General features: G+C 42.3%; 1 protein-coding gene across 1 annotated transcript in view; it reads left to right on the top strand.

Moving 5' to 3' along the window:
• Positions 1–8,440, top strand: part of LOC102378958 — a 70,314-nt gene extending 61,874 nt beyond the window's left edge. Inside the window, 2 exon segments of the mRNA XM_014521506.2 lie at positions 5,292–5,379; positions 7,767–8,440. Coding sequence (XP_014376992.2) covers positions 5,292–5,379; positions 7,767–7,800 — 122 coding nt within the window. The 3' untranslated portion in view covers positions 7,801–8,440.
• Positions 8,441–13,268: the final 4,828 nt, after the last annotated feature.

The following is a 13,268-nucleotide window of genomic DNA, read 5'->3' as shown; positions in this document are numbered from 1 at the left end:
GGCGGGCACCTTCCGGTGGAGGCGAGGGAAACAGAGCAGCACCAGGAACAGCCCCACTAGAAGCTGTGCATGCTGGTCAGGGCCCAGGCCAGCAAGCATGGGTAGGAGCATGAAGCAGGCTGCCCCAGTGAGAACAGGTGGAGCTCAGCCCCACACAGAGCACTGCATGTGCAGCCACAGGCTGGATCCAGTCAGTTGGCAGGCCAGATCCAGCCTGTGGGCCATATTTTGCCCACCCCTGCCCTAAAACATTCTGTGCTTATCTGAGGACAAGGCATAGTGAGATCACACACACGTACACATACGCACACATTTTCTCAAATTGAAGACAAGGGGGGTTTCCCCCATTTTTAACATGCAGGGAGCTTTGTCTTGAATGCTAGGGTAGGAGCTGCTGCTGCTGGTGTTGGCCAGAGCCAAGGTGACTTGCAATAGCTTGTACAGTAGGATAGCATGGAGAGACTATGTTTTGTCGGCGTGAGCAGGACAGGAAAGGCCATGTCATGCTGGGTGTGGGAGCTGCTACAGGGAAGACCACGCAAGGAGCTGGAACTGCTGCTGCCACCACTACTACTTCTACTGCATATGGTAACCAGTGACTGCAAGTGGCAGTGGCAGCAGGGGCAGGCAGGCTTTGACCAGGTGTGCAGTGCTGCAGGTGGGACAAATGGCAAGGGGGCAGGCACTGGGGGGAGGGAGGGAGGAATGGCAGGAGGCACTAATAGCTGGCTCCCATGCCACATGGGTGGGGAGATGAATTTATGATGCCCAATAATTAGACTACAGCTACTCCTTGCTTAACATCATAGTTACATTCTTGATAAATGCGACTTTAAGTGAAACGATGTTAAGCAAATCCAATAGCATCAGTAGTTACCTGCTAGCAGGTGGCGGCCAAATGTTATAACCGAACATTGCGCGACTTTAAATGAGTATGTTCTCTAATAGATCAGCGATGTAATAATGAAACAACGTTAACCAGGGCAGCGTTAAGTGAGGCGTACATATATATATACACACATGGAAAATTATAACAAATTTATAATTTTCCATGTATGAAACCTAATTATTGGGAGAGTTGCTTTAAATTCAGCGTTGTCTTAGATTCATGTAAATATGGTACATATACACAGTGGGTGTGAGAGTATGTGTGCGTGTGTTTTTATTCCATCCCCAGTGGCTAAGGCAAGAGGGAGGGGATAGGATCTGGGAGTAGAGTTTTTCACTTCTGCTGTTCTGATTGAAAGGCCTTGATTCAGTGTTATGCACAAGCAGGAGATGAATGGGTAGCAGGAGGAGCCCCAGCACATCTAGAGACATTCATGGCTCCCTCTCTTCCTGAAAAAAAATCCATATGGACTTCAGTAGGGTACCAGGAAGCCCTTAAACTTTTCCAAACTTTTTTTCAGCTTGATGACATACTACATAAGGGGCCTTGTCAGAAACATGACAGTGTTCCTATTAATGCAAATAGTGATGTTTCTCATTCTTCCGACCCTCCACAATTCTGAAACGGTTATTTTACAAGGGAAAGAATTTTCTTCCTTGCATTGTTAGAACAGCATGTAATCATGCAGAGTTTTGCAGATTGTTATTTTTGGGGTATTATAAAACAGAAGAAAATATAAATTGGTTACTGTTTACAACAAGCAAGCTGTTGTTTTGCATGTTTTTATGATACATGAATGTTCCTTTACCTTCACTATAAATACTATTAAATGTTTTTTGAGATGTACATTGCAATAAAGTGCTCCTCTGTGGATAATCATAAATGATATACGGGTATATCAGCTGAAAGGTTAATAAATTTGAGGTTTATAACTACAAAATTCATGTTTGTGAAAGCTGCACCCATTTTAATTTGCAGTTGGAAGAGTAGAAATCTCCTTTTGCTTTATTTGCTTTTGAAACTAATGAATTAAATGAAGAATTTTTTTGATCCTAGATGTTATGTACAGTAAAACTTGCCTTTGTTTTGAAGGAAGGAGTTCAGATACAATAGCCAGTACCATGATGCTCTTTCCAAAATTGCATTGACAGCCAGTTGGTAGTAAGGATGTAACCAGGTGGATAAACTAGTCTGAGACCCAGTTGTACAAATGTACCTAAATGAGAGAGGCAATAGGCACATAAATAGATCTGAGAGTCATTCTTTAGGGCCCTTCTCTCACCTTTTGGTCCTTTATATCCATACAGTACATGGCCTGCAGTTCTGGAAGCAACATACTATGTTGGAAAGGAACTATCATTTGTGCATGCTTAGAAGCACAGAGTTGGTTGTATTCTAAACTCTACCTCTTAATTGAGGGTGTGAAATGTCACCCTTTCTAAATCTACTTAGACTATAGTAAGCCAAGGTTTATTTAAAGAAAGACAAGCCAGTAAAGTAATTCAACTGGTCGTGGCCCAGCTGACACTGGAGATGTGATACCTAGCATACAGGTATGGCAGTGATGAGGCAGGATCTGTGCCTGACATAGCGGTGAAAGGCTGTGATCTTTTCCCCTGTGGCCAGCAGCTCTTTGGTTTAGCCCAGGGCAGTCAAACTTACCCTGTTCCTTGGAGTGCATCTAGACCTTAGGGCTCCTCACTGGCCAGTTTACAGGGCAAGCAGCAGTTGCAGAGGTGACAGTGTACCAAGCAGCTGTGTGGCAAGCAAGGCTGTGGCAGCAAAGCCCACCTGCCAAGGGCCATGCCCAGTGGGGCCCCAGAGCCTCAGATTGCACAGCAGACCATGCCCCCTGCTAGCCGTGCCAGCCTCACCACCACAGCTCCCCTCCTGAATTCCTTGGGCTACTCGTAGTCCTGCAAGCTATTATATTTGACATGCCTGGTCCACCCTCTAGTGTAGGCCAGAAAACAAGTATTCTGTTTTGTGAAGAGTGTTGAGGACTGAGCATTTAGTAGTGTTCTGCAAAGCATGACTACTTTGTGTGTTGGGTTGGTTTGTTTGTTTTTTTTAAAGGTGTGAAAAACCTCAGCAGCCTCATGGTTACAGCATTCAGCTGGCATTTAGGAGATACAGCTTCATGCTCTGCATTTTTATTATCCCATGTTCTAGGCAGAGTCCCAGAACACTTGGCTGTTCTGAAGTTGGTTTCTCATTCTCAGATTTTGACCAGAAATCCTATTGTGAACCTGAGAGACCTCCCCAGTAAAATTTTCTTCAATTTGAAATTTTTTGGAAAGTATACATTTCAGCAAATCCTTTGTTGGGAGAAGTACCTTCCATCAAAAAAAATCATGACCTAGCTTCACTGCTTTAGCTTGTTAATTGTGCATGTTAAATGGTAGCCTGAATCTAGTTCACTCTCTGGCTTTAACAAAATAGGGATCTTATTTTCTTGCAGTTGTTCTTTTAATCTTCTTTCTATTATGAATTTTTGTCAGTATCATTGGAAGAGAGAGATTTATCTTGTATTTAAAAAGTGCTCCCATTTTAAAAATTGGTCAGTTATTAACCTCCCGTAAATTAAGGGTTAATAGGTGCAAAAAAGGTGACTGCTTAACTTTGAAGTCATTTAATTGATCTCCTTGCAGTAAGTGCTGGGTAATAGCAAATAGAGTGCTAGCAAGTAAAAATTTAAATCCTTGCATTACAATGGCTAGGCCATCTGCTTGCCAGGTAAGTTTTTGTCCTTGTGCATCCCTTTTGTTTAGAATAGTTAAATTTTTATGTTTCAAAAGATGCAACTTCTACCCTTTTTGGGGACTATTTAGGATTTTTCGCCTAAATATATTTTGTGCTGAAAAACATTGTTTATTTTTTTCTCCTGTTTTCCTCTTTCATAATTAGCCAGGGTTTTCATTTGCTAGGTATCTTTTTGTTCCATCCAAAACAAATTCCCTCAATTTCTAGTGATTGAGATTTTTTTCAGGTTTTTCAGATTTTTTTTCAGATTCTTCAGATTTTTTTTTTTAGATTTATGTTTCTGCCCATATCTGAGTAACAGCCAAACTATGAATATCTATATTTAATTTGTTCTTAAATCAATCCCTGACTTTTCTTTGTTGGTATTGCCTAACTTCTGAAATATACTGTACTTTCAGTCAAAAGTAACCATTAACTGAATATAATATCATGTGACATTTCAAGTTTGCATCCAATTTATTCAGTACCTTTGGTTTCAGTGCCCCAGTTTTCAAATATTTTTGCTACAGAATATTTCTGTTCTGAATTACTGTATTTAATCAAATCCAGAATTAAGTGTTCTTTTTCCCTCATTTAACATGGGGAAGGGAACTCTCATCTTGGACTCAAGTCCCAGGACCAGGGCTGTAGCTACTGGCACTGCTATCTGGCAAGGATGGCTTGTGGGGCAGGGGAGAGGGTGAATTTGGGGAAGATCACATGGCGCGTGCGCACGTGCGTGTGTGTGTGTGTAGAGACAGCTTGCCACAGGGTAAGTGGTGTCAGGAAGGGGAAGTAGCCTATGGGGAGGAAGAGGCAGCAGGGGGTAAGCACTGGGGGCAGTGTGTGGGGGGGGGCAGGGGGAGATAGGTACTAGAGGTGCAGGTAAATACAGTACTTCCCTTGTAGCTATGTGAAAGAACACATTACTATTGAACTATGTTTTAAAAAGAAAAGAAAGCAAAAACAAATTTTGGTTAAAGTGTGTTTAATGTGACTTGAGAATTTCCTAATATAAAATTTATATTTTGAACAAACCACTGGTATTTTCCTGTTTGTCAGTTCATTTTTATTCATCTTGTCAGCAAAGGAAGAACTCCAAATGAAGAACTGATAAAAGCAACTTAAATTGTCAAATGCACAAAGTTAACCAGTTGCAAGGGAAAATAGAAGAAAAAATATATTTGTTCACTGCTTTGTTTTAGTAATCTGTTCCTAGTCAGCACGCTACCTGCAAACTCTTCAGAAAGATGCTTGACTTTCTTTTCGCTACGTTTAAGGGTCCCTTAATTTTCTGTTTTCCAAAGCAAATTTTATTTAATGGTTTGTCCCAGAAATTGTTAGTCTCCAACGTTCCTTTATAGTATTTCTCTTTACTGATGTATGCGGTGCACTCTAATTGCCCTAACTATGTAATGATGATACATTATAAAGACTTTAAAGAAAATTAGCTTTACACTTAAATATGTTCACTGTTTTTAATGTTAAATGCAAATCGTATTTGAAATTGAATTTGGACGCAACCTTGCTGACTAAAGTGGTGATGGTCTGAGCTACTTATCCAAGCCTATAGCAGTCCAGTGTTTTAACAATCTTCTGCAATGCACAGTGTACTCGGTGTGGTGCTTAACGTTTTTCACATTGTTCGATATATCACCAGAATCCAGGATAGCAGATATCTATGCAACTATTCCTAGGATGCTGCAAAATCATGGATCAACTAGAAATGCAGAAAAACGTCAACAAAGGCAAGTGACTTTTTTGAGCAGCTAAAAAGTAAGTTACTTTGCAACTGCAAGTTAATTTGTTTCTTTTCTCTCTCAAAAAAAGAACACATTTACTGTGTAATAACCTTCCTTTTAAAGATGTGATGTTTGAGGAAAGAGAGAGAGTGTGTATTTATATTTGGTCTTATGACAATAAAAATAACTGATGCAGTTTTTATACCATTAATAGAGTCATATCAGTCCTTGATCAAACCTATACTTTTAGGGTGCATTTTGAGACTTACATATTGTAATACCTTGCATCATGATAGGTTTTGATGCAGAGGTTTTAAAGGCTTTGATTTGCATTCCTCTGTCATGTGTTACATATTTCACATGTGCTCCATACATGAATATGTGGAGAGAATGAAACAAGATGTTGATGGTACCCCCTATACTAAATATGTTGTGTTAATGGACATATGTTAAATTGTGTTCATAGTATGTGGCTGACCATCTTGTCGTTCTTGTGCCCACTAGTCTGTGTATAAACTAGACCTCTTGACAGGTAAGGCATGGATGGACTTTAGACATATTTATTTGTTTCCTTTCCCATCAAATTTAGTCTTCTCCACGGTTCGTAATTTTAGCCTTGTGACAGGTTCAGATTCTAATATCTGGCTTACTAGGGCTTTCTTGTGGGCAAAGATCTTTAATTTGTTTAGTTGAATTAAGGGGAGATATTAGGATAACTTCTGGAAGCTTCTGAAGCTTCCACTCTTGAAGTCATGCTCATTTAGATTTCATCACCAGAGGATATCAGGTTTAAAAACACTGGAATGTAAAATATAATGCACAAGGTATTTTTTAAATGTCCTTTATTTCCAAAAATATATATTTAAAAAATTCTTTAACAGTTGGTAACACAGAAAATCTCTTAAGACTTTAAAACATGACTTCCTATTTGGCATTCTATTAGAAGCATCTGAAGGATAAATCTGTTACTTGACACTCTCAAATAGTATACCCTTCCCAGACTCATGCCATTAAACACTTTTGTCATGCCATTATGCATTCAGTACAGCTGATCTCATGTGAAAGAGGCTTCTGAGGGTGAAAATTAGTTGAACATTTAGAAATTTAGAATAAATAATGTAATTTGGATGATAAGTAGATGAGTTCTTCAAAGAGTGCTACACAGATTGTGGAAGTATTTCAGCACCAATCTTAAGGAAAAAAGATCCCATGCTTTGAATAAAAAGGAGAGAACAGTAAACTGTTCCTAAATGAGTTTAGACAGAGATGAATGTGAAATACTCTACAAATATGGAAAAGTCAATGCAGTGTATGATCTTGAGTAAGCTTAACAAATGGGATGATTTTTTTGTGAGTTTACTTGTCTCTTCCCACTTAAATCTCCTTTTGGTAAATCGTTACTCAGCTTCTTAATTCATACTTGTTTTCTTTCCCTCTGTTTCTTTCCTTTCTGTCCCTCTGGACAGAAACTTTTTATAAGATTGGCAAAGCTAAAAATTTATTTCTGCATGTGTGCAAGTAACAGGCTGTATGAGAAGCCATAATGAATGTTTTCTTGTCAAGCTATGTGGAATAAACATCGATCTTTGTTCCTTAATTGCAAGTCAGTGAACATGCATGTGTGTAACCTGAATGGGCTCTCAGCTGGCAATTTTCTCCACCCAAAGACTTGATATTTTTTAGACAGCTGAGATGCCTCTAATAAACACCCTGAGAATGAGGCTTTTCCTTAATGTTCTTGAAGCATTCCGAAATCTTACAGCCAAGCAGATGGCAAAGCAGCCAAGTGTTCCAATTAACAGTTTGGAAAGAAACAGATAGATCTTCATTGTGTCTGGAAAGATTTGACAATCCTTGGCAAAAAGGTGTTTACAAAAGATAAATATCAGGAAAGAAAAAGGACAGAAAGTAACAGGTTTACTGTGGATCTATTTGAATGCTGGCTTGGACTGTGGTGACACAGATCACCTGACACTGTGATCTCAACCTGGATGAATTCATAGTAAATCTGAAGAATAAGATAAGGTAAGGAATAAGATAAGGTATCCTTCAGTTCCTAAGGGGAGAAATGAAAGGGAGAGTAAAGGAGGTATTCTCCCTCTTCTGGAACTTTCACTTTTATTTATGTTCAGATATGACTGCTAGATTAGATTTGAGAGTTATTAACCTAATTTGAATTAATAGAGATTTCCTCTATTTGCTGAAATTATTGGGACATTAAAAAATGGAAAGAAGAAGAGAATCCCTATGTTCAGGTGGGTGCGAGAAGGTGTGTGGTAGGCCCACTGCAGTTAACAATAAATGCAGTTAGGTGACTAGATCCTTTGCTTTGACATTCTGTTCTTCAGAGGTTCAGTTACTAGTAACTATAATTCAACAATATTCTTTTCCAGGATATTCAGAAAACTCAGCTACAATGACGAGTGAAAGACGACTCCTCGCATCATTTTGACAACTTCATGGCTACCACCCAGCCCAGATCATCTGTGGACAGCCATAAAGAAATTATTTTATGAATTGTTAAAGATATCAGAGACAATTTTTAACTACTGCAGGCTGAAATTTGCAATTCCTGCTAAGGAGGGAGCTGAAGAACATTGCTCTGTATTATACAGTTTATCCTAATTTGTACATTCCCTCTTATCCAGAAGAGTACCCAGAAGGATTGCAGGGCAGTTCTACTTACTGAATTGTTGTTTATGTGACTTTTGAGGTGTCTGCTTGCTGCTGATAATCAGGGCTCTTTCTTATAGCTCACCATATATTTGTAACTCATATATTAGGAGTATTCATAATGCTACATGTTTGGGCTACACATAGTTCTTTTGTCTGCTGATTAACACAGGTATCATCATGCTAATAATAATGTGTTAACAAGCTCTGTACTTGCCAGAATTCCTACCCTCTACTGTGAATAGTGGCTTTATATGTGCATGTCATTAGGCTCCTGACAACATTAGCTAGAAAGATCTAAATACAGTATAATATTATGAACCTGTAATGGGGCCATTCTATTAGGTCCCATGTTTTAATGTTTAATTTTCCATTTATCTAATTACTAATCTTGTCTGTCTAATAAAATTTTATGTGTTATTGGATTTAGTAGTTGTTTTCTTTTTTTCTAAAGTTTGGTAACTGTAAGAGGGAGCAGAGTCCCTGTTATGAAAAATGGAGAAAGAAAGCTAGAAAGAGGTCCTGACCACTTAAAAACCAAGACCTTTTGGGACAGTATGAGCCACGTGCAGCCGAATAAGCCACATGACCAGAAGTTGGGGAGTGGCCTGGACAGATAAAAGTTCACCCAGAAGGGATGTGTGGGGGGCAGTGGAGCCCTGACCACCAAGATAACAGGATAGTCCCCACCAGAGGGAGAGAAGGCACAGATGGACCCTGTAAGTAGCCCTGGCAAGGGAGTGAGCTTGAACAGAAGAAATTCTAGTTTCTCCTTTTGTTTCTATTTTGTTTGGAAAGTAGGCCTGTGGGGCAAAGCCCTGTGGAGACTGTGTCCATTACCCTGAAGTAGAGAAAGAACTTTAAGTTGATTTTTTTTTTCCTTTTTTTTTTTTCTTTTTTTCCTAATGGACAGCTGGTGGACCAGGAGTGACTAATGGGAGATGTGGAGGCCAAAGGACAGGGTGTCCTACCACCCTGCCCAACCTACTTCCCACAAGAAAGATTATTGCCACAGGCATGATAGCCCAAGAGTCTACTGTGGTGGTGCAAAGCGTTGAGTGGCTGTGAAGCCCCGAGTCTTGGGCCCTAGACCTGAAGAGGTGGTAACCTAGGAGTAACCCAGAGTCAGAGGCAACGAGACTGAGACAGAGAAGGGGAAGCTGGTGAGGTGACAGCCTGACCAGGAAACCAAGAGTACCACCCAACACCAAGAACACACCGAGCTGTGAGGCCTAGCCTTAGGAGTCCTCTCTACCCAAAAAGGCATGACAAGCAAGTGTCACTGGGAGGATTCTGGGCAGGTGGGTGGTAGGATGGACTGTGATGGACAGAAGAACCCTCTCTCCCCTCAGCCCTGCCACAGTAATAGATCATATTTTAGGTTCATTCAATATAGATTGGGTGTGGAAATCTAATCTTTCCCAGTTTTATGAACACCTATTATATGATGATGTGATATGGTTAATCTTTGCTTGCTTACTCTGTAGGACAGAAGAGTGAACATGATAGTTGGGCTATCATCAGGGATCCAGGTTTTCCAATTCCCACAGAAAACCAGGAAAACCATAGATTTCTCCTTTTTATCAGAGAAAACACGGATTTCTCCTTTTAGCGGAAAAACCTGCGGATTCTCCACTTTTGCAAAGAGCTCTGCAGGCTGGTTGAGCTCCAGCCTGCAAGTGCTGTTTGCAAACAGGTTGGGAAACCCCCAGCACTGCTGGGAGGGGGAGGCAGAAGGATGGGGGCTGAGACTCAGTCAGCCACAGCTCTGCTCAGCTCAGCCTCACTCTTTGCTCCTGGAGCCTGTGCAGTAAGTGGGGCTTGCAGAGGGCTGGGGGCTCTTCTGGCAGGGCTGGAGGGTTGCAGGTCATGGCTGGGGGACACCAGCAGGGCTGGCAGTGAGCCTGGCTCCAAGCTGCTTCTGCTGCAGCTGACTGGTGTTGGGGACAGGGAGCTGCAGACCTGGGTCCCTGGCCATATAGCCCTGGCAGATGGGGGCCCCTTCCAGCAGGGCTGGGGGGCAGGGGATGTGGGTGTGGGGCAAGAAGCACAAGTAGGGCAGGGGAGCTGGTTGTGGGGGCAGTGAGGGGCACCAGCAGAATGGGGGGGGGGTTGGGGGCAAGTGAGGGGCACCAGCAGGGTTGGGGAGGGGCTTTGGGAGCAGTGAGGGGCACTAGCAGGACTGAGGGAGGCATTAGGGGGGATGAGGGGCACCAGCGGGGCTGGGGGGAATACAGGGAGCTTTTAATTTTAATAATGGATTTGGGGGGTTTTATCAGAGAATTTGCGATTTATTTTTTTATCAGCGAAAACTAGGATCCCTGGTTATCGTGCACCACAAGCCATCAGAATGTATTCAGTACCTAAGTTAAGAAGGAATACCTTTTTCACCTTTGTTTACTGAAATCTGCTTGAAAATATGGTTTCTCTCTCCTATGTCTGGCACTTGAAGGGTGACTGTTCCTCAGCTAGTGAATGTTCTGACCTAGCTACTGTTCCTGGGCAGTTTGTTCAGTTCCTCAAGTTCTCAGAAGAAATCTGTCTGCTGAAAAGCATCAGGTAGCTATTGGGTTTTTTAATTTGTTGCCTGGTTATATTTTCCCAGTGCATCACTGTTCTCTTGTTTCTTGGAAGAGAGGATTATTTTAACCAAATTGTCCTATAGATCCCATCAACATGGGCTATATTTCAGCCCACAGAATCACATTTGCCTTTTCACAGATTCAGGAAGATTTGGTACTGCATTCTGAAAGTTTCAGTAGGAATCTTTTTATAACACTTAAGGTCAAATGCACTTTACCAGTGTGCTCACAAGTGGTTGTTTGTATTCTTTAGGAAGAAAAAACTAGTGTTCTGTTCAACCCACAACTTTGTATGTAGGCAGTTGCCTATTATTGCTTGTCATTTGCTTATTTGCACTGGCATAAAATAGATTGATGTCATAATGATATGATTATTTCCTGGCTCTGTGAGGTACCTGTTCAGTCTCACCTGCCACATCTGTAGTTTGCTTTTATAGTATATAGATTTCATAGACATCAGGGCTAGAAAGGACCTAGGAAGATCATTTTGTTCAGCCCCCTGCCCAAGGGCAGGAAGTCAGCTAGGGTCAAAGGATCCCAGCAAGATAGATGTCCAAATGCTTCTTAAAGGAGTCCAGAGTAGGTGCTTGCACCACCTCTGGAGGCAGTCTATTCCAGGCTTTGAGGGCTCAGACAGTAAAGAAGTTTTTCCTTATGTCCAGCCTAAAATGGTCTTGGAGGAGTTTGTGACCATTTTACCTTGTCATCCCTTGGGGTGCTCTGGTAAGCAGGCATTCCCTCAGATCCTGATGAACACCTCTTATATACTTGTAGGTAGCCACCAGGTCCCCCTTGAGCCTGCGCTTTTCCAGGTTGAAGAGTCTCGTGGCTCTCACCCTCATCACAGGGCCTGTTCTCTTGCCCTATGATCATACGTGTGGCTCTTCTCTGGACTCTCAAGCTTTTCCACATCCTTTTTAAACTGTGGTGCTCAGATTTGGATGCAGTACTCCAACTGTGGCCTCACCAAGGCTGAGTACAGCGGGAGGATGACATCCTGGGATTTGCTTGAGAAGGGATATCAGTAGAAGAGGTCGAGAGGGTGTTGAAAACAATCAAGGAGGGGTAAATCATTCGGGAAGGATGGCTTACCAGCTGAGTTCTTTGTTAAGTTTTGATCATGGGTGGGGTTGGATTTGGTGGAAGTGTTTGAGGAGATCACAAAGCACAGGGTAGTAGGAAAGGATTTTGTGGGTGAGGTGGTGGTTTTGATTCGTAAGGGGGGAAAAGGATCTGTTAAGTAATTGGAGGCCCATTACACTATTGAACGTTGATTATAAGTTGGTGGCAAAGGTGGTGGCGGCACAAATGAAAGACAGTTTGACACAGGTGATCCATGAGGACCAGACTTGTTCATTAGAGGGGTAGGAGAATTTCACAGACTTTATGGATACTGAGAGATAAAATGTCATATATCCAGGAAGATAAATACATTGCTGGTAAATTTAGATTTGAAAAAAGCATATGACAGGGTGGCACATAAGTTTTTGTTTGGGGTACCGGGGAATATGGGTTTTCCAGAGAAGTTGGTGGGGTGGGTGAAGTTGCTGTATGGGAGAGCAAAGAGTCAGTTGTTGGTGGAGGAGCACTTGGGGCGAGCTTTTGAAATTCACACAGGGGTAAGGCAAGGGCGTCCTTTGTCGGTGGGGATTTTCATTTGTGCAATGGAACCCCTGGTGCATACGATTTGGGGAGATAGGGTAACAAGCGGGATTTCCTTTCCGGGTTGGGGTGTGGAGGAGGTAAGATGCACTGCATATATGCATGACCTGACAGTGCTGTTGAGACATACAGTATCAGTAGGGCATGTGTTGAGGCACACAGGAGTATGGGGAGGATTCAGGTGCAAAGTTGAATAAGGCAAAGAGTACAGTGTTGGATGTGGGAAATTGTGGGGATTTGGGGAGGTATGGGTTGTGGGAGGTAAGGGAAGAGACGAAGGTGTTGGGAGGTGAAGACAAATGGAAACCTTCTAGACATGGAAACCTTCATGTACTCCTAGTGGACTCCAAGATGAACATGAGTCGCCAGTGTGACGAAGCCATCAGAAAAGCTAATGGCACTTTATCGTGCATCAACAGATGCATGACGAACAGATCCAAGGAGGTGATACTTCCCCTCTATCGGGCACTGGTCAGACCGCAGTTGGAATACTGCGTGCAGTTTTGGGCGCCGCACTTCAAGAGGGATGTGGATAACCTGGAGAGGGTCCAGAGAAGGGCCACTCGTATGGTTAAGGGCTTGCAGGCCAAGCCCTATGAGGAAAGACTAGGTCACCTGGACCTCTTCAGCCTCCGCAAGAGAAGGTTGAGAGGCGACCTTGTGGCTGCCTATAAGTTCATCACGGGGGCACAGAAGGGAATTGGTGAGGTTTTATTCACCAAGGCACCCCCGGGGGTTACAAGAAATAATGGCCACAAGCTAGCAGAGAGCAGATTTAGACTGGACATTAGGAAGAACTTCTTCACAGTTCGAGTGGCCAAGGTCTGGAATGGGCTCCCAAGGGAGGTGGTGCTCTCCCCTACCCTGGGGGTCTTCAAGAGGAGGTTAGATAAGCATCTAGCTGGGGTCATCTAAACCCAGCAATCTCTCCAGGGAAAGCTGCCAATTTCTGTCATTTCTAGGCAGGAAGGATGTTGA

This window comes from Alligator sinensis, unplaced genomic scaffold (genome assembly GCF_000455745.1).
Source record: "Alligator sinensis unplaced genomic scaffold, ASM45574v1 scaffold1131_1, whole genome shotgun sequence".
NCBI classification, from domain to species: domain Eukaryota; kingdom Metazoa; phylum Chordata; order Crocodylia; family Alligatoridae; genus Alligator; species Alligator sinensis.
Note: the sequence above shows the minus strand (reverse complement) of the source record. Positions and strands in the feature narration are given on the sequence as shown.